General features: G+C 44.5%; 1 protein-coding gene across 1 annotated transcript in view; it reads left to right on the forward strand.

Annotated features, from left to right (window-relative positions):
* The first annotated feature begins 2,142 nt into the window (after window positions 1–2,142).
* The window catches only part of LOC124024904 (WW domain-binding protein 11-like), a 29,994-nt gene continuing 12,941 nt past the window's right edge, over window positions 2,143–19,195 (forward strand). The window contains exons 1-4 of the mRNA XM_046338637.1: window positions 2,143–2,207; window positions 2,351–2,425; window positions 4,318–4,494; window positions 9,440–9,503. Of these exons, the coding sequence (XP_046194593.1) occupies window positions 2,360–2,425; window positions 4,318–4,494; window positions 9,440–9,503 (307 nt within the window). The 5' untranslated portion in view covers window positions 2,143–2,207; window positions 2,351–2,359. The remainder of the gene's footprint in view (window positions 2,208–2,350; window positions 2,426–4,317; window positions 4,495–9,439; window positions 9,504–19,195) is intronic.

Below are 19,195 nucleotides of genomic sequence, written 5' to 3' on the forward strand. Positions count from 1 at the left end.
CTAGTCCTAATTCAAACATGTATATCTCATTAACTAAGTTATCCCTAGTCCTAATTCAAACATGTATATCTCATTAACTAAGTTATGCCTAGTCCTAATTCAAACATGTATATCTCATTAACTAAGTTATCCCTAGTCCTAATTCAAACATGTATATCTCATTAACTAAGTTATCCCTAGTCCTAATTCAAACATGTATATCTCATTAACTAAGTTATCACTAGTCCTAATTCAAACATTGTGTATTATAACATGTAAAACAACAGACGATAGAGTCTGTTAATCATGTAGCAACTTTTGAAATATTTCGCTATGTTTAAATGACAACCTGTTCTACTCGTGCAACGGTAAATTCATGGCTTTACCCACAGGTTTCACACCTTTTCTTATTTGCAGTCTAAATAAATACCACTTATTTTTGCACCTGATCTACTGGCTTGGGCTCCACACCAACTAAATATTTTTTATTTAACCTTTATAGGCAAGTCAGTTAACACATTCTTATTTACAATGACGGCCTACACCGTCCAAACCCGGACGACACTGGGCCAATTTAGACTCACAATGACGGCCTACACCGTCCAAACCCGGACGACGCTGGGCCAATTGAGACTCACAATGACGGCCTACACCGTCCAAACCCGGACGACACTGGGCCAATTGTGACTCACAATGATGGCCTACACCGTCCAAACCCGGACGACGCTGGGCCAATTGAGACTCACAATGACGGCCTACACAGTCCATAACCCGGACGACACTGGGCCAATTGTGACTCACAATGACGGCCTACACCGTCCAAACCCGGACGACGCTGGGCCAATTGAGACTCACAATGACGGCCTACACCGTCCAAACCCGGACGACGCTGGGCCAATTGTGACTCACAATGACGGCCTACACCGTCCAAACCCGGACGACGCTGGGCCAATTGTGACTCACAATGACGGCCTACACCGTCCAAACCCGGACGACGCTGGGCCAATTGAGACTCACAATGACGGCCTACACCGTCCAAACCCGGACGACGCTGGGCCAATTGTGACTCACAATGACGGCCTACACCGTCCAAACCCGGACGACGCTGGGCCAATTGTGACTCACAATGACGGCCTACACCGTCCAAACCCGGACGACGCTGGGCCAATTGTGACTCACAATGACGGCCTACACCGTCCAAACCCGGACGACGCTGGGCCAATTGAGACTCACAATGACGGCCTACACCGTCCAAACCCGGACGACGCTGGGCCAATTGTGACTCACAATGACGGCCTACACCGTCCAAACCCGGACGACGCTGGGCCAATTGAGACTCACAATGACGGCCTACACAGTCCATAACCCGGACGACTCTGGGCCAATTGAGACTCACAATGACGGCCTACACCGTCCAAACCCGGACGACGCTGGGCCAATTGAGACTCACAATGACGGCCTACACCGTCCAAACCCGGACGACGCTGGGCCAATTGTGCACCGCCCTATGAGACTCACAATCACGGCCGATTGTGATACAGCCCGGATTTGAAACAGGGTGTCTGTAGTGACCTCTCTAGCACTGAGATGCAGTGCCTTAGAACGCTGCACCACTTGGGAGCCCCAGGCTACTGGGTTCACTATCTTACCAGACTCTAAATGACCAGATCATTCATTACCAGAGTGAAAATTCAAATGTAGCTACACTGGAGCTTTGGACTAAACCAATTTAACACCCAATAGAAGTTTTTAATATTTAGTAATGGAATATCAGTGATTAAGAGGTCAGGATTTAAATGAGTGTAACTCAGCTAAAACTTGACAGATAAACTCTCTCGCCAAGACAGATTCATTTCCTTGATCGTTTTCAGTCCCAAATGAATGCTACGTTCCAGCCCAGAACGCAGGGACACCATGAAGGGCAAGATATCCTTCAACAACATGAACATTCTAATCTGAAATGACTGGAGGGTCTCATTAAATTACCATGGTTTATGTCCCAATTGGCAGTGCACTAGCCTGTACTTTTGCCCTACAGCCCTGGTCAAAGGTACTGCGTTTATTGGGAATAGGGTGACATATGGGATGGGCACCACAAAACTGCAACACTCATTGCACTCATACTTTGCAAAATAGATAAGTGTTGTTTTTTTTTTCCTGTCTGGGCTTGGGAGGAAACATCCAAAAGACTAATTCAACAACCTCATTTAAAGAAGGCCAACTCAACAGTAGGTCTACTCTACCACATGATCATTGTAGTGTATCTATCTATCTGTCTGATGTGGTCTGTCTCTCTGTTTGGTAACTTTGTGTCCACTGCATCGCCCCTTCCGTGATGTCAATAGAAGCACATGGTCCGTGTTTGTTGCAGGAAGTGAAGATGGCGGACCAGTCGTTGCTATCAGAGTCTGCTCTCGGGTGGTCTATATTCGCCCTTGTATTTTTGGTAAGCACACTTAAGTCGCTACAGAAACTCGAATTATTACTCTGTGTATGTAGTGGAGGACTTTCCTTTGGCCACAGTTGTCTTTGTCACGTTCAGTTCGCTACAGCTTTACGTAGCTAGCAATCTAGCTAGCTAGCGTTAGCTAGTTTGACAGCTGTCATGGCTTAGTTAGCTAACGTTGTAGCTAACTCAGAGTTGAACTAACCTGCCTCTAATAGCCTCGCTAATACCATATCAATAGCTAACTGTTGTAGCTAATTAATTTGTTTACAGTGTTATAGTGAATCATTGTGGTTGTCATGGTCGTATCTATCAGTTTTACCAAGCAATGCTAGCTAGTTTACAGTAGTTTGCAATGAAGTTAGCTAGTTGCTAACATGTTGCTTTTGGATCATGCCTGCTTCTAAGTTAAATGTCAAAGTTTAACTTAAAGTAGACTTCTCCTGCCTTATTTGTAAAGAATAACTAACTACATGCTAACTACATAACTAACAACATGCATTATCAATTGTTAGTTAGCTAACTAGTTACCCTACACAATGTCACATGACTGCAGACAGCTACATTTACAGAGGCGCTGCTGAGCCTGCCTGCTTCAGTAATTTCCGTTTTCATATCAATCAGGAAGGCTTTGTACCTAGCTAGTGATTATAATAGCCAATATAGCTTAGAGAAATGTGTTTTTGCTTTCTTTTAGCTAACAAGCTGAAACACCAGATTGGTCTCTGAATTGCTCCCCCTCTCTATTTATTATGCAACGCAATCCTCTCAATGGGTCTTAGTTTAGATGCAAAGCTTGTGTCATTACCTGGCAAAACACGCAGGCGTGGGCTAGTGTTAATTGATCCGGTCTCTGGATGGCATTCCTTCAGGATCTGAGCAGCCAATGGGCTTTAGCAGTGTCCTCACAGTTTAGGACTAGGCACCGTGTGTGCCTGGAATATAACCTTGTGATTCTGGAGCTCCAGCACCATGTGTGTCCCAAATAACACCCTGTTCCCCATGTGTCTGTGTGTCCCAAATAACACCCTGTTCCCCATGTGTCTGTATGTCCCAAATAACAACCTGTTCCCCATGTGTCTGTGTGTCCCAAATAACACCCTGTTCCCCATGTGTCTGTGTGTCCCAAATAACAACCTGTTCCCCATGTGTCTGTGTGTCCCAAATAACACCCTGTTCCCCATGTGTCTGTGTGTCCCAAATAACAACCTGTTCCCCATGTGTCTGTGTGTCCCAAATAACACCCTGTTCCCCTTGTGTTGTGTGTCCCAAATAACACCCTGTTCTATATGTAGTGGATTATTTTTGACTAGGGCCCATAGTGCACTGCGTTTGACCAGAGCCCAATGGGGAATAGGGTGCCATTTGGGATGCAAGCCTGTGACTGTGCTGCTCTTTCTAGCGAGTTGACAAGCCATCATCACACAACAACAACCCCATCTCTGCTGTCCCTATTTAATTTTACATTGAAAAGGATTGGATAATCAAATCCCATCTATCAGTGGATGGGTCTTCATTGAAATAAAAAAGAGCTTTATTATGTCACTCTGTGACATCTGCTAATGTAAAAAGGGATTTCTAAATGGATTTGATTTGATAATGGCCTGCGTGAATAGGGTTGATTCGAGTTGCAATTAAAACAAGTTTTCAACAACACTTTTGCAAAGTAATTCATTTGTAGTGGTGAGATTTCATTTGTGAATATCGTAAATCGAAAACATCTGAGTCTCACTGTTGGCTGCATTGGTGTCAGAAGTGCGATATCATAATGAGCCTACTTAGCTAAGAGTCATTACAATAACAATGAACTGTAATGTTCTGACAGCTGATGAGGCCCAATAACTTTAGGATATTTTACGTGATAACTCTAACCATTGTTTTTCCATCCACAGGTGATCCTGTCCTTCTGTTGGGTCTACATCAGGAAGTACCAGAGCCGCCAAGAGAGTGAGGTCATCTCAACCATCACTGCAATATGCGCATTGGCCATTGCACTGATAACCTCTGCACTTCTTCCAGTGGATATATTCCTAGTGTCTTACATGAAGCACCCCAACGGTACTTACAAGGTATGTATTCAGCTGCTTCATAAGGCCTGAGACTTAGGCCTATGTCATTTAAGACCATTTGAGTTCAATGATATAGCAGCTTATAATAGTAGCTCATGTTGTTGTCCATTTGAAACATAACAAGCCATTAGACCTACTCCTGGGCTAAAAAGCATGCTTGATGGATAATCTTTAGTCTGGGAAACCAGTCCTTAGTTTTCAACTCATTGTCAGAGACCAAGGAATGTGTCTGCAAAGAGGTGATATTTGATGATTTACGCTAGTCAAGTATCCTTGATGATTCAAGCATGACATGCTTGTGAATGATACTAGCCTGGTAGACAGTCTGTTTCTGCTCTCCTGACAACTCCTAATGGAACTGTCATGCCAAACATGTTTAGCTTGACAATGGAGTCGGCAAAAGCATGAACAGATCAGGGGGCTACTCTACCTTAAAGATGATGGTAATGACTGTAATAACTGACAGTACCAGGGGTCTACTCTACCTTAAAGATGATGGTAATGACTGTAATAACTGACTGTACCAGGGGTCTACTCTACCTTAAAGATGATGGTAATGACTGTAATAACTGACAGTACCAGGGGTCTACTCTACCTTAAAGATGATGGTAATGACTGTAATAACTGACTACAGGGGTCTACTCTACCTTAAAGATGATGGTAATGACTGTAATAACTGACTACCGGTGGTCTACTCTACCTTAAAGATGATGGTAATGACTGTAATAACTGACAGTACCAGGGGTCTACTCTACCTTAAAGATGATGGTAATGACTGTAATAACTGACTACAGGGGTCTACTCTACCTTAAAGATGATGGTAATGACTGTAATAACTGACTACAGGGGTCTACTCTACCTTAAAGATGATGGTAATGACTGTAATAACTGACAGTACCAGGGGTCTACTCTACCTTAAAGATGATGGTAATGACTGTAATAACTGACTACAGGGGTCTACTCTACCTTAAAGATGATGGTAATGACTGTAATAACTGACTACCGGTGGTCTACTCTACCTTAAAGATGATGGTAATGACTGTAATAACTGACAGTACCAGGGGTCTACTCTACCTTAAAGATGATGGTAATGACTGTAATAACTGACTACAGGGGTCTACTCTACCTTAAAGATGATGGTAATGACTGTAATAACTGACTGCCAGGGGTCTACTCTACCTTAAAGATGATGGTAATGACTGTAATAACTGACTACCGGTGGTCTACTCTACCTTAAATAGATGATGTTAATAACTGACAGTACCAGTGGTCTACTCTACCTTAAATAGATGATGTTAGTAACTGACAGTACGAGTGGTCAACTCTACCTTAAATAGATGATGTTAATAACTGACAGTACCAGTGGTCTACTCTACCTTAAATAGATGATGTTAGTAACTGACAGTACCAGTGGTCTACTCTACCTTAAATAGATGATGTTAATAACTGACTAGCAGTGGTTTACTCTACCTTAAATAGATGATGTTAATAACTGACTAGCAGTGGTTTACTCTACCTTAAATAGATGATGTTAATAACTGACTAGCAGTGGTTTACTCTACCTTAAATAGATGATGTTAATAACTGACTAGCAGTGGTTTACTCTACCTTAAATAGATGATGTTAATAACTGACTAGCAGTGGTTTACTCTACCTTAAATAGATGATGTTAATAACTGACTAGCAGTGGTTTACTCTACCTTAAATAGATGATGTTAATAACTGACTAGCAGTGGTTTACTCTACCTTAAATAGATGATGTTAATAACTGACTAGCAGTGGTTTACTCTACCTTAAATAGATGATGTTAATAACTGACTAGCAGTGGTTTACTCTACCTTAAATAGATGATGTTAATAACTGACTAGCAGTGGTTTACTCTACCTTAAATAGATGATGTTAATAACTGACAGTACCAGTGGTCTACTCTACCTTAAATAGATGATGTTAGTAACTGACAGTACGAGTGGTCAACTCTACCTTAAATAGATGATGTTAATAACTGACAGTACCAGTGGTCTACTCTACCTTAAATAGATGATGTTAGTAACTGACAGTACCAGTGGTCTACTCTACCTTAAATAGATGATGTTAATAACTGACTAGCAGTGGTTTACTCTACCTTAAATAGATGATGTTAATAACTGACTAGCAGTGGTTTACTCTACCTTAAATAGATGATGTTAATAACTGACTAGCAGTGGTTTACTCTACCTTAAATAGATGATGTTAATAACTGACTAGCAGTGGTTTACTCTACCTTAAATAGATGATGTTAATAACTGACTAGCAGTGGTTTACTCTACCTTAAATAGATGATGTTAATAACTGACTAGCAGTGGTTTACTCTACCTTAAATAGATGATGTTAATAACTGACTAGCAGTGGTTTACTCTACCTTAAATAGATGATGTTAATAACTGACTAGCAGTGGTCTACTCTACCTTAAATAGATGATGTTAATAACTGACTAGCAGTGGTTTACTCTACCTTAAATAGATGATGTTAATAACTGACTAGCAGTGGTTTACTCTACCTTAAATAGATGATGTTAATAACTGACTAGCAGTGGTTTACTCTACCTTAAATAGATGATGTTAATAACTGACTAGCAGTGGTTTACTCTACCTTAAATAGATGATGTTAATAACTGACTAGCAGTGGTTTACTCTACCTCAAAGAGATAATGGTAATGAAAGAAAAAACAAGCCATATCGGTGGAAGCAGTTGTCCATAGGCTTCAGAGACAGGATTATGTCGAGGCATGGGTCTGGGGAAGGATACCAAAACATGTCTACAGCATTGAAGGTCCACAAGAACAAAGTGGCCTCCATCATTCTTAAATGGAAGAAGTTTGGAACCACCAAGAATCTTCCTAGAGCTGGGCGCCCGGCCAAATTGAGCAATCGGGGGAGAAGGGCCTTGGTCAGGGAGGTGACCAAGAACCCGATGGTCACTCTGACAGAGCTCCAGAGTTCCTCTGGGGAGATAGTTGTCCTTCTGGAAGGTTCTCCCATTTCTGCATCACTCCACCATAAAGGCCTTTATGGTAGAGTGGCCACTACTTAGTAAAAGACAGACCCTTTGGAGTTTGCCAAATTACTCTCAGACCATGAGAAAGAAGATTCTCTGGTCTGATGAAACCAAGATTTGGCCTGAATGCCAAGTGTCACGTCTGGAGGAAACCTGGCACCATCTCTACGGTGAAGCATGGTGATGGCAGCATCATGTTGTGGGGATGTTTTTCAGTGGCAGGGACTGGGAGATTAGTCAGGTTCGAGGGAAAAATGAACGGAGAAAAGTACAGAGACTGGGGAGGTCCTGAGGATTTGGGAAGGCAAAGGTTCACCTTCCAACAGGACAACGACCCTGAGCACACAGCCAAGACAATGCAGGAGTGGCGTCAGGACTAATATCTGAACATCTCTGGAGAGTCCTGAAAATAGCTGTGCAGATATGCTCCCCATCTAACCTGACAGAGCTTGAGAGAATCTGCAGAGAAGAATGGGAGAAACTCCCCATATACAGATGTGCCAAGCTTGTAGTGTCATACCCAAGAAGATCTAAGGCTGTCATCGCTGCTAAAGGTGCTTCAACAAAATAGCCCTGTGACCGTTTTATCATAACCTGTGTCAAGTCACATCTTAGAATCTCTGCTACGTAAGTGACTAAATAAATACATCTAGTCTAATATACAGCTACTGCTGAAATACCTAACCCCCTACTATAAAAGCAAGGACAGTGATGCAATAGCCATATGTTTTTTGTAAAATGAAGAGAGCAGATGGTTCATTATTGATGAATAAAGGAAGAAGACACATGATTAACATTATACCGGGGATAGTGTCATCATACAGCACTACCGCTGGTATGGGAATCATATTTTATGACTTTTTTTCATGATATCCTTATCAATGAATCAAGATCTTTCTTTTTCCATAAAACAAATAGCCCTGTGGCTGTTTCATCATAGTCCTAGCCTGGCAAATAGCCCTGTGTCCGTTTTCATCATAGTCCTAGCCTGGCAAATAGCCCTGTGTCCGTTTTCATCATAGTCCTAGCCTGGCAAATTGCCCTGTGTTAGTTTTCATCATCGTCCTAGCCTGGCTTTATCATTTAATATTGCATATGTCTCAGAAATCTCTGTGAATCTAGGATTATGGAATTATACACTAATGTTTAGCTGTATGTTTAGTTCGTGACACCTTCATAAATAGCTTTGCAATCAATGTTGCTGTGAAGGTCTGTTGAGTGTTTTAATCTGTTTAGATGTTGCTTTGAAGGTCTGTTGAGTGTTTTAATCTGTTTAGATGTTGCTTTGAAGGTCTGTTGAGTGTTTTAATCTGTTTAGATGTTGCTTTGAAGGTCTGTTGAGTGTTTTAATCTGTTCAGATGTTGCTGTGAAGGTCTGTTGAGTGTTTTAATCTGTTTAGATGTTGCTTTGAAGGTCTGTTGAGTGTTTTAATCTGTTCAGATGTTGTTGTGAAGGTCTGTTTAGTGTTTTAATCTATTCAGATGTTGTTGTGAAGGTCTGTTTAGTGTTTTAATCTGTTCAGATGTTGTTGTGAAGGTCTGTTTAGTGTTTTAATCTGTTCAGATGTTGTTGTGAAGGTCTGTTTAGTGTTTTAATCTGTTCAGATGTTGTTGTGAAGGTCTGTTTAGTGTTTTAATCTATTCAGATGTTGTTGTGAAGGTCTGTTTAGTGTTTTAATCTGTTCAGATGTTGTTGTGAAGGTCTGTTTAGTGTTTTAATCTATTCAGATGTTGTTGTGAAGGTCTGTTTAGTGTTTTAATCTGTTCAGATGTTGTTGTGAAGGTCTGTTGAGTGTTTAATCTGTTCAGATGTTGTTGTGAAGGTCTGTTTAGTGTTTTAATCTGTTCAGATGTTGTTGTGTAAGGTCTGTTGTCTTTATTGTAATCAATGTCCTATTTCTTCTCAATACAGGAGTGGGCAGAAAACAATGAGACACGAGGCCAAATCGAAGACACTGTGCTGTATGCTTATTACTGTGAGTAGGATACTATTTGTATTCATATAGGCATATTTATCAAGGCACAGTGCCAGCAAATCATTTTCTGTTTGCTAAACCTTTTGTTTATAGTCAAATATTTAACATTGACTTATGTTTGTACCCGTTGTGACTTTAATAGATTGAACAAATCAACTAATTCCTGATTGGTAGAGAGTGATGTTGTATGGAGTGAGAATCTCCATAGGAATATATGTTTTTGTCCAAGTCTAGGATTAATCTGTGTCTGGGAAACTAGCCATTAAACTGTAAGGGACAGAGGGTCCCCACCTTCTCCATAATGAACTAATGAATGGTTGGATTAATCTGTGTCTGGGAAACTAGCCATTAAGCTGTAAGGGACAGAGGGTCCCCACCTTCTCCATAATGAACTAATGAATGGTTGGATTAATCTGTGTCTGGGAAACTAGCCATTAAACTGTCAGGGACAGAGAGTCCCCACCTTCTCCATAATGAACTAATGAATGGTTGGATTAATCGGTGTCTGGGAAACTAGCCATTGAACTGTAAGGGACAGAGAGTCCCCACCTTCTCCATAATTAATGGTTGTATTAATCTGTGTCTGGGAAACTAGGCATTGAACTGTAAGGGACAGAGGGTCCCCACCTTCTCCATAATGAACTAATGAATGGTTGGATTAATCTGTGTCTCTGGTTGCCTGGTCAATAACACTGACATGAATACAATCTGTATTAATCTCAGTTAGCCTACCTAGGCAGTAATACCATCTGTATTAATCTCAGTTAGCCTACCTAGGCAGTAATACAATCTGTATTAATATCAGTTAGCCTACCTAGGCAGTAATACAATCTGTATTAATCTCAGTTAGCCTACCTAGGCAGTAATACAATCTGTATTAATCTCAGTTAGCCTACCTAGGCAGTAATACAGTCTGTATTAATCTCAGTTAGCCTACCTAGGCAGTCATACAGTCTGTATTAATCTCAGTTAGCCTACCTAGGCAGTAATACAATCTGTATTAATCTCAGTTAGCCTACCTAGGCAGTAATACAATCTGTATTAATCTCAGTTAGCCTACCTAGGCAGTAATACAGTCTGTATTAATCTCAGTTAGCCTACCTAGGCAGTAATACAATCTGTATTAATCTCAGTTAGCCTACCTAGGCAGTAATACAATCTGTATTAATCTCAGTTAGCCTACCTAGGCAGTAATACAATCTGCATTAATCTCAGTTAACCTACCTAGGCAGTAATACAGTCTGTATTAATCTCAGTTAGCCTACCTAGGCAGTAATACAGTCTGTATTAATCTCAGTTAGCCTACCTAGGCAGTAATACAGTCTGTATTAATCTCAGTTAGCCTACCTAGGCAGTAATACAGTCTGTATTAATATCAGTTAGCCTACCTAGGCAGTAATACAATCTGTATTAATATCAGTTAGCCTACCTAGGCAGTAATACAATCTGTATTAATCTCAGTTAGCCTACCTAGGCAGTAATACAATCTGTATTAATCTCAGTTAGCCTCCCTAGGCAGTAATACAATCTGTATTAATCTCAGTTAGCCTACCTAGGCAGTAATACAGTCTGTATTAATCTCAGTTAGCCTACCTAGGCAGTAATACAATCTGTATTAATCTCAGATAGCCTATCTAGGCAGTAATACAGTCTGTATTAATCTCAGTTAGCCTACCTAGGCAGTAATACAATCTGTATTAATCTCAGTTAGCCTACCTAGGCAGTAATACAGTCTGTATTAATCTCAGTTAGCCTACCTAGGCAGTAATACAGTCTGTATTAATCTCAGTTAGCCTACCTAGGCAGTAATACAATCTGTATTAATCTCAGTCAGCCTACCTAGGCAGTAATACAGTCTGTATTAATCTCAGTTAGCCTACCTAGGCAGTAATACAGTCTGTATTAATCTCAGTTAGCCTACCTAGGCAGTAATACAGTCTGTATTAATATCAGTTAGCCTACCTAGGCAGTAATACAATCTGTATTAATATCAGTTAGCCTACCTAGGCAGTAATACAATCTGTATTAATCTCAGTTAGCCTACCTAGGCAGTAATACAATCTGTATTAATCTCAGTTAGCCTCCCTAGGCAGTAATACAATCTGTATTAATCTCAGTTAGCCTACCTAGGCAGTAATACAGTCTGTATTAATCTCAGTTAGCCTACCTAGGCAGTAATACAATCTGTATTAATCTCAGATAGCCTACCTAGGCAGTAATACAGTCTGTATTAATCTCAGTTAGCCTACCTAGGCAGTAATACAGTCTGTATTAATCTCAGTTAGCCTACCTAGGCAGTAATACAGTCTGTATTAATCTCAGTTAGCCTACCTAGGCAGTAATACAATCTGTATTAATCTCAGTCAGCCTACCTAGGCAGTAATACAGTCTGTATTAATCTCAGTTAGCCTACCTAGGCAGTAATACAGTCTGTATTAATCTCAGTTAGCCTACCTAGGCAGTAATACAATCTGTATTAATCTCAGTTAGCCTACCTAGGCAGTAATACAGTCTGTATTAATCTCAGTTAGCCTACCTAGGCAGTAATACAATCTGTATTAATCTCAGTCAGCCTACCTAGGCAGTAATACAGTCTGTATTAATCTCAGTTAGCCTACCTAGGCAGTAATACAGTCTGTATTAATCTCAGTTAGCCTACCTAGGCAGTAATACAATCTGTATTAATCTCAGTTAGCCTACCTAGGCAGTAATACAGTCTGTATTAATCTCAGTTAGCCTACCTAGGCAGTAATACAATCTGTATTAATCTCAGTTAGCCTACCTAGGCAGTAATACAATCTGTATTAATCTCAGTTAGCCTACCTAGGCAGTAATACAATCTGTATTAATCTCAGTTAGCCTACCTAGGCAGTAATACAATCTGTATTAATCTCAGTTAGCCTACCTAGGCAGTAATACAGTCTGTATTAATCTCAGTTAGCCTACCTAGGCAGTAATACAATCTGTATTAATCTCAGTTAGCCTACCTAGGCAGTAATACAATCTGTATTAATCTCAGTTAGCCTACCTAGGCAGTAATACAATCTGTATTAATCTCAGTTAGCCTACCTAGGCAGTAATACAATCTGTATTAATCTCAGTTAGCCTACCTAGGCAGTAATACAATCTGTATTAATCTCAGTTAGCCTACCTAGGCAGTAATACTCTGTTAGCCTATTTGATCATGAGCCGTTAGTTTCCTCAGCCCAGACTCTACCCACTCAGAGAATGTACTTCCATCAGTCACATAATGTCATCAGAACTTCTCTTTGACAGACAAGGTACAACACTGTGCATGTAAATCCCAGCATGCATTTCAATTCACCTGCCCACCATGCGTTACTTGACTTTGTCCTCTAGACTGAGTCGTAGACGCCACTAATATGATTTTCTGTGTTGCTGTCAAAGATTTGAATGAAAAATGCACTCAAAGGAAGAGTTGAATTTACAGGGTCTGATATAATGCGGAAGTAGTGAGGTCTTAAATGCAGATTTGGATCCTGTCAGGAATGTAAGTGATTTAATGGCCAAATGGCCTGGATATATTTTGTCTTGTGTATGGTACAGCAGTTCTACTCAGATTTGTCAGTTCTATCTCAAGGTACTTAGCTTACAGTACGTGGAAGCATCATATCTCTCCCTGCATACAGAGTGGAGGGAGGGGGACATAGTGGAGGGAGGGGAGGGGGGACATAGTGGAGGGAGGGGAGGAGAGGACAGTGTGGAGGGAGGGGGGACATAGTGGAGGGAGGGAGAGGAGAGGACAGTGTGGAGGGAGGGGGGGGACAGTGGAGGGAGGGGGGCATAGTGGAGGGAGGGGGAGGGAGAGGACAGTGTGGAGGGAGGGGGGGCAGTGGAGGGAGGGGGCATAGTAGGGGAGGACAGAGTGGAGGGAGGGGGGACAGAGTGGAGGGAGGGGGAGAGAGTGGAGGGAGGGGGAGGACAGAGTGGAGGGAGGGGGAGGACAGAGTGGAGGGAGGTGGGGAGGACAGAGTGGAGGGAGGTGGGGAGGACAGAGTGGAGGGAGGTGGGGAGGACAGAGTGGAGGGAGGTGGGGAGGACAGAGTGGAGGGAGGGGGGTGGACAGAGTGGAGGGAGGGGGGGGGCAGTGGAGGGAGGGGAGGACGGAGGTGGGGAGGACAGAGTGGAGTGAGGGGGGGCAGAGTGGAGGGAGGGGGGAGGACAGAGTGGAGTGAGGGGGGGCAGAGTGGAGGGAGGGGGAGGACAGAGTGGAGGGGGAGGGGGGCGTTTGGAGGGAGGGGGCAGAGTGGAGGGAGGGGGGCAGAGTGGAGGGAGGGGGAGGACAGAGTGGAGGGAGGGGGGAGGACAGAGTGGGGGAGGACAGAGTGGAGGGAGGGGGGGCAGTGTGGAGGGAGGGGGACACAGTGGAGGGAGGGGGGGGACATTGTGGAGGGAGGGGGAGGACAGGGTGGAGGGGGGGGGGACAGAGTGGGGGGGACAGAGTGGGGGGAGGACAGAGTGGAGGGAGGGGGAGGACAGAGTGGAGGGAGGGGGAAATAGTGGAGGGAGGGGGAGGGGGAAATAGTGGAGGGAGGGGGAGGAGAGGACAGAGTGGAGGGAGGGGGAGGACAGAACATAGTGGAGGGAGGGGGAGGGACAGTGGAGGGAGGGGGGACAGAGTGGAGGGAGGGGGGGAGGACAGAGTGGAGGGAGGGGGACAGAGTGGAGGGAGGGGGACAGAGTGGAGGGAGGGGGAGGACAGAGTGGAGGGAGGGGGGACAGTGTGGAGGGAGGGGGGACAGTGGAGGGAGGGGGGCAGAGTGGAGGGAGGGGGGACATAGTGGAGGGAGGGGGAGGAGAGGACAGAGTGGAGGGAGGGGGGAGGACAGAGTGGAGGGGGGGACATAGTGGAGGGAGGGGGAGGAGAGGACAGAGTGGAGGGAGGGGAGGAGAGGACAGAGTGGAGGGAGGGGGAGGACAGAGTGCAGGGAGGGTGGGAGGACAGAGTGGAGGGAGGGGAGGAGAGGACATAGTGGAGGGAGGGGGAAGGACAGAGTGGAGGGAGGGGGAGGACATAGTGGAGGGAGGGGGAGGGACAGTGGAACGAGGGGGAGGACAGAGTGGGGGGCAGAGTGGAGGGAGGGGGAGGAGAGGACAGAGTGGAGGGAGGGGGAGGAGAGGACAGAGTGGAGGGAGGGGGAGGAGAGGACAGAGTGGAGGGAGGGGGAGGACAGAGTGCAGGGAGGGGGGAGGACAGAGTGGAGGGGGGGTGGAGAGGACATAGTGGAGGGAGGGGGGGGGCAGAGTGGAGGGAGGGGGGCAGAGTGGAGGGAGGGGGGCAGAGTGGAAGGAGAGGGGGGACATAGTGGAGGGAGGGGGAGGAGAGGACAGAGTGGAGGGAGGGGAGGAGAGGACAGAGTGGAGGGAGGGGGAGGACAGAGTGCAGGGAGGGGGAGGACAGAGTGGAGGGGGGTGGAGAGGACATAGTGGAGGGAGGGGGGGGGGCAGAGTGGAGGGAGGGGGGCAGAGTGGAGGGAGGGGGCAGAGTGGAAGGAGAGGGGGGACATAGTGGAGGGGGGGGCAGAGTGGAAGGAGGGGGGCATAGTGGAGGGGGAGGGGGAGGACAGAGTGGAGGGAGGGGGAGGACAGAGTGGAGGGAGGGGGAGGACAGAGTGGAGGGAGGGGGAGGACATAGTGGAGGGAGGGGGAGGGACAGTGGAACGAGGGGGGAGGACAGAGTGGAGGGAGGGGGAGGACAGAGTGGGGGGCAGAGTGGAGGGAGGGGGAGGAGAGGGCATTGTGGAGGGAGGGGGAAGACATAGTGGAGGAAGAGGGAGGAGAGGACAGAGGGGAGGGGGGGCAGAGTGGAGGGAGGGGGAGGAGAGGACAGCGTGGAGGGAGGTAGGTGGGAAGGAGAGTACAGAGGGGAGGGAGGTTGGGAGGGAGGACATTATAGAATGGAGGGAAGCCAAGCTTCTCTCACACCAAGCTTCTCTCACACCAAGCCTCTCTCACACCAAGCTTCTCTCACACCAAGCCTCAAATCAAATTTTCAAATCAAATCTGATTTGATTTGAGGGAAGCCAAGCCTATCTCACACCAATCATCCACTCTTTAACCCCTAGAGGTGATGACTGCGCAATCTAATTAGCATAATACCATTCCCATAAAAACAGTCTTTTTCATCTTTGGTGAAAGGGGACAGAGCTAGAGTGGTGTTTGTTAGACCCTGAGATATCCCAAAATCGTTTTTCTTACAAAATCGTCTGTAGCGTCCTAACGGTTTGGCTTATAAACCATTTTTCTCCACGACCCCCACATGCTGAAGTCGACCCCCACAAGCTGAAGTCGATACAGCCAATCTGCCAACCTCTGTCTGTAGCTTCCGAACAGTCCAACTTCTGTCTGTAGAGTCTGAACAGTCCAACTTCTGTCTGTAGAGTCCGAACAGTCCAACTTCTGTCTGTAGAGTCTGAACAGTCCATCTTCTGTCTGTAGAGTCTGAACAGTCCATCTTCTGTCTGTAGAGTCTGAACAGTCCAACTTCTGTCTGTAGAGTCTGAACAGTCCAACTTCTGTCTGTAGAGTCCGAACAGTCCAACTTCTGTCTGTAGAGTCTGAACAGTCCAACTTCTGTCTGTAGAGTCCGAACAGTACATCTTCTGTCTGTAGAGTCCGAACAGTCCATCTTCTGTCTGTAGAGTCCGAACAGTCCAACTTCTGTCTGTAGAGTCCGAACAGTCCAACTTCTGTCTGTAGAGTCTGAACAGTCCATCTTCTGTCTGTAGAGTCCGAACAGTCCATCTTCTGTCTGTAGAGTCCGAACAGTCCATCTTCTGTCTGTAGAGTCCGAACAGTCCAACTTCTGTCTGTAGAGTCCGAACAGTCCAACTTCTGTCTGTAGAGTCTGAACAGTCCAACTTCTGTCTGTAGAGTCTGAACAGTCCAACTTCTGTCTGTAGAGTCTGAACAGTCCAACTTCTGTCTGTAGAGTCTGAACAGTCCAACTTCTGTCTGTAGAGTCCGAACAGTCCAACTTCTGTCTGTAGAGTCCGAACAGTCCATCTTCTGTCTGTAGAGTCTGAACAGTCCAACTTCTGTCTGTAGAGTCTGAACAGTCCAACTTCTGTCTGTAGAGTCTGAACAGTCCAACTTCTGTCTGTAGAGTCTGAACAGTCCAACTTCTGTCTGTAGAGTCTGAACAGTCCAACTTCTGTCTGTAGAGTCTGAACAGTCCAACTTCTGTCTGTAGAGTCTGAACAGTCCAACTTCTGTCTGTAGAGTCCGAACAGTCCAACTTCTGTCTGTAGAGTCTGAACAGTCCAACTTCTGTCTGTAGAGTCCGAACAGTACATCTTCTGTCTGTAGAGTCCGAACAGTCCATCTTCTGTCTGTAGCTTCCGAACAGTCCAACTTCTGTCTGAAAGAGTCCGAACAGTCCAACTTCTGTCTGTAGAGTCCGAACAGTCCATCTTCTGTCTGTAGAGTCTGAACAGTCCATCTTCTGTCTGTAGAGTCCGAACAGTCCATCTTCTGTCTGTAGAGTCTGAACAGTCCAACTTCTGTCTGTAGAGTCTGAACAGTCCAACTTCTGTCTCTAGAGTCTGAACAGTCCAACTTCTGTCTGTAGAGTCTGAACAGTCCAACTTCTGTCTGTAGAGTCCGAACAGTCCATCTTCTGTCTGTAGAGTCTGAACAGTCCATCTTCTGTCTGTAGAGTCTGAACAGTCCAACTTCTGTCTGTAGAGTCTGAACAGTCCAACTTCTGTCTGTAGAGTCTGAACAGTCCAACTTCTGTCTGTAGAGTCTGAACAGTCCAACTTCTGTCTGTAGAGTCCGAACAGTCCATCTTCTGTCTGTAGAGTCTGAACAGTCCAACTTCTGTATGTAGAGTCTGAACAGTCCAACTTCTGTCTGTAGAGTCCGAACAGTCCAACTTCTTTCTGTAGAGTCTGAACAGTCCAACTTCTGTCTGTAGAGTCCGAACAGTACATCTTCTGTCTGTAGAGTCCGAACAGTCCATCTTCTGTCTGTAGCTTCCGAACAGTCCAACTTCTGTCTGTAGAGTCCGAACAGTCCAACTTCTGTCTGTAGAGTCTGAACAGTCCATCTTCTGTCTGTAGAGTCTGAACAGTCCATCTTCTGTCTGTAGAGTCCGAACAGTCCATCTTCTGTCTGTAGAGTCCGAACAGTCCAACTTCTGTCTGTAGAGTCCGAACAGTCCAACTTCTGTCTGTAGAGTCCGAACAGTCCAACTTCTGTCTGTAGAGTCCGAACAGCCCAACTTCTGTCTGTAGAGTCCGAACAGTCCAACTTCTGTCTGTAGAGTCCGAACAGTCCAACTTCTGTCTGTAGAGTCCGAACAGTCCAACTTCTGTCTGTAGAGTCCGAACAGTCCAACTTCTGTCTGTAGAGTCCGAACAGTTTGAATTGCACTACTAAGTAGTGGAGTCCTCCATGAACATCCTGTTTTTATTCTGAACGAATCAAGGTCAATTTTGCCAATTTTGATTTGTGATCTGGAAGGTGGTTTGTTATACCTCAGCAAGTTTTGCAATTACAATTCTAAGGGGCAGTGTTCACTTACCCAAATAGGGCATTTTACTGTTTTAATTTGAATACGTTTTCGGAGTGTGTTTTTTGTGTAAATAAAGTCTGATTTTATGTGTTTTCATTTCAGGCTGTAAGGCAACAAAAGGTGAACATTATGGAAGGGTTGGTGACTTTCCATACCCACTGTATATATGGAGACTGTTTAGTACCAAAAATAAGGGTATAAATTCATGTTAAAAAATAAAATAACATGTTTCCTGATCTTTTATCTCTCAGATATAGGACAGACACTTCAGAACAAACTTTTGGGGACTATCTCTTGTTCAGTGTTGTGAATCTGTTATTCAATGCGTTTTGTTTAGGCAAAGCAAAGTGAACCTCCTTAAAACACTTCCATATAGCTCATTCCAACACTGCCCCGGCTTAGACAGGGCTGACACTGTAATAGGTTAAATAAGAACTGTAGAAAGCAAAGTGAACCTCCTTAAAACACTTCCATATAGCTCATTCCAACACTGGCCCGGCTTAGACAGGGCTGACACTGTAATAGGTTAAATAAGAAATGTAGAAAGCAAAGTGAACCTCCTTAAAACACTTCCATATAACTCATTCCAACACTGCCCCGGCTTAGACAGGGCTGACACTGTAATAGGTTAAATAAGAAATGTAGAAAGCAAAGTGAACCTCCTTAAAACACTTCCATATAACTCATTCCAACACTGCCCCGGCTTAGACAGGGCTGACACTGTAATGGGTTAAATAAGAAATGTAGAAAGCAAAGTGAACCTCCTTAAAACACTTCCATATAGCTCATTCCAACACTGGCCCGGCTTAGACAGGGCTGACACTGTAATGGGTTAAATAAGAAATGTAGAAAGCAAAGTGAACCTCCTTAAAACACTTCCATATAGCTCATTCCAACACTGGCCCGGCTTAGACAGGGCTGACACTGTAATGGGTTAAATAAGAACTGTAGAAAGCAAAGTGAACCTCCTTAAAACACTTCCATATAGCTCATTCCAACACTGCCCCGGCTTAGACAGGGCTGACACTGTAATGGGTTAAATAAGAACTGTAGAAAGCAAAGTGAACCTCCTTAAAACACTTCCATATAGCTCATTCCAACACTGCCCCGGCTTAGACAGGGCTGACACTGTAATGGGTTAAATAAGAACTGT

This window comes from Oncorhynchus gorbuscha, unplaced genomic scaffold (assembly GCF_021184085.1).
Source record: "Oncorhynchus gorbuscha isolate QuinsamMale2020 ecotype Even-year unplaced genomic scaffold, OgorEven_v1.0 Un_scaffold_2059, whole genome shotgun sequence".
In the NCBI taxonomy this organism is placed as follows: domain Eukaryota; kingdom Metazoa; phylum Chordata; class Actinopteri; order Salmoniformes; family Salmonidae; genus Oncorhynchus; species Oncorhynchus gorbuscha.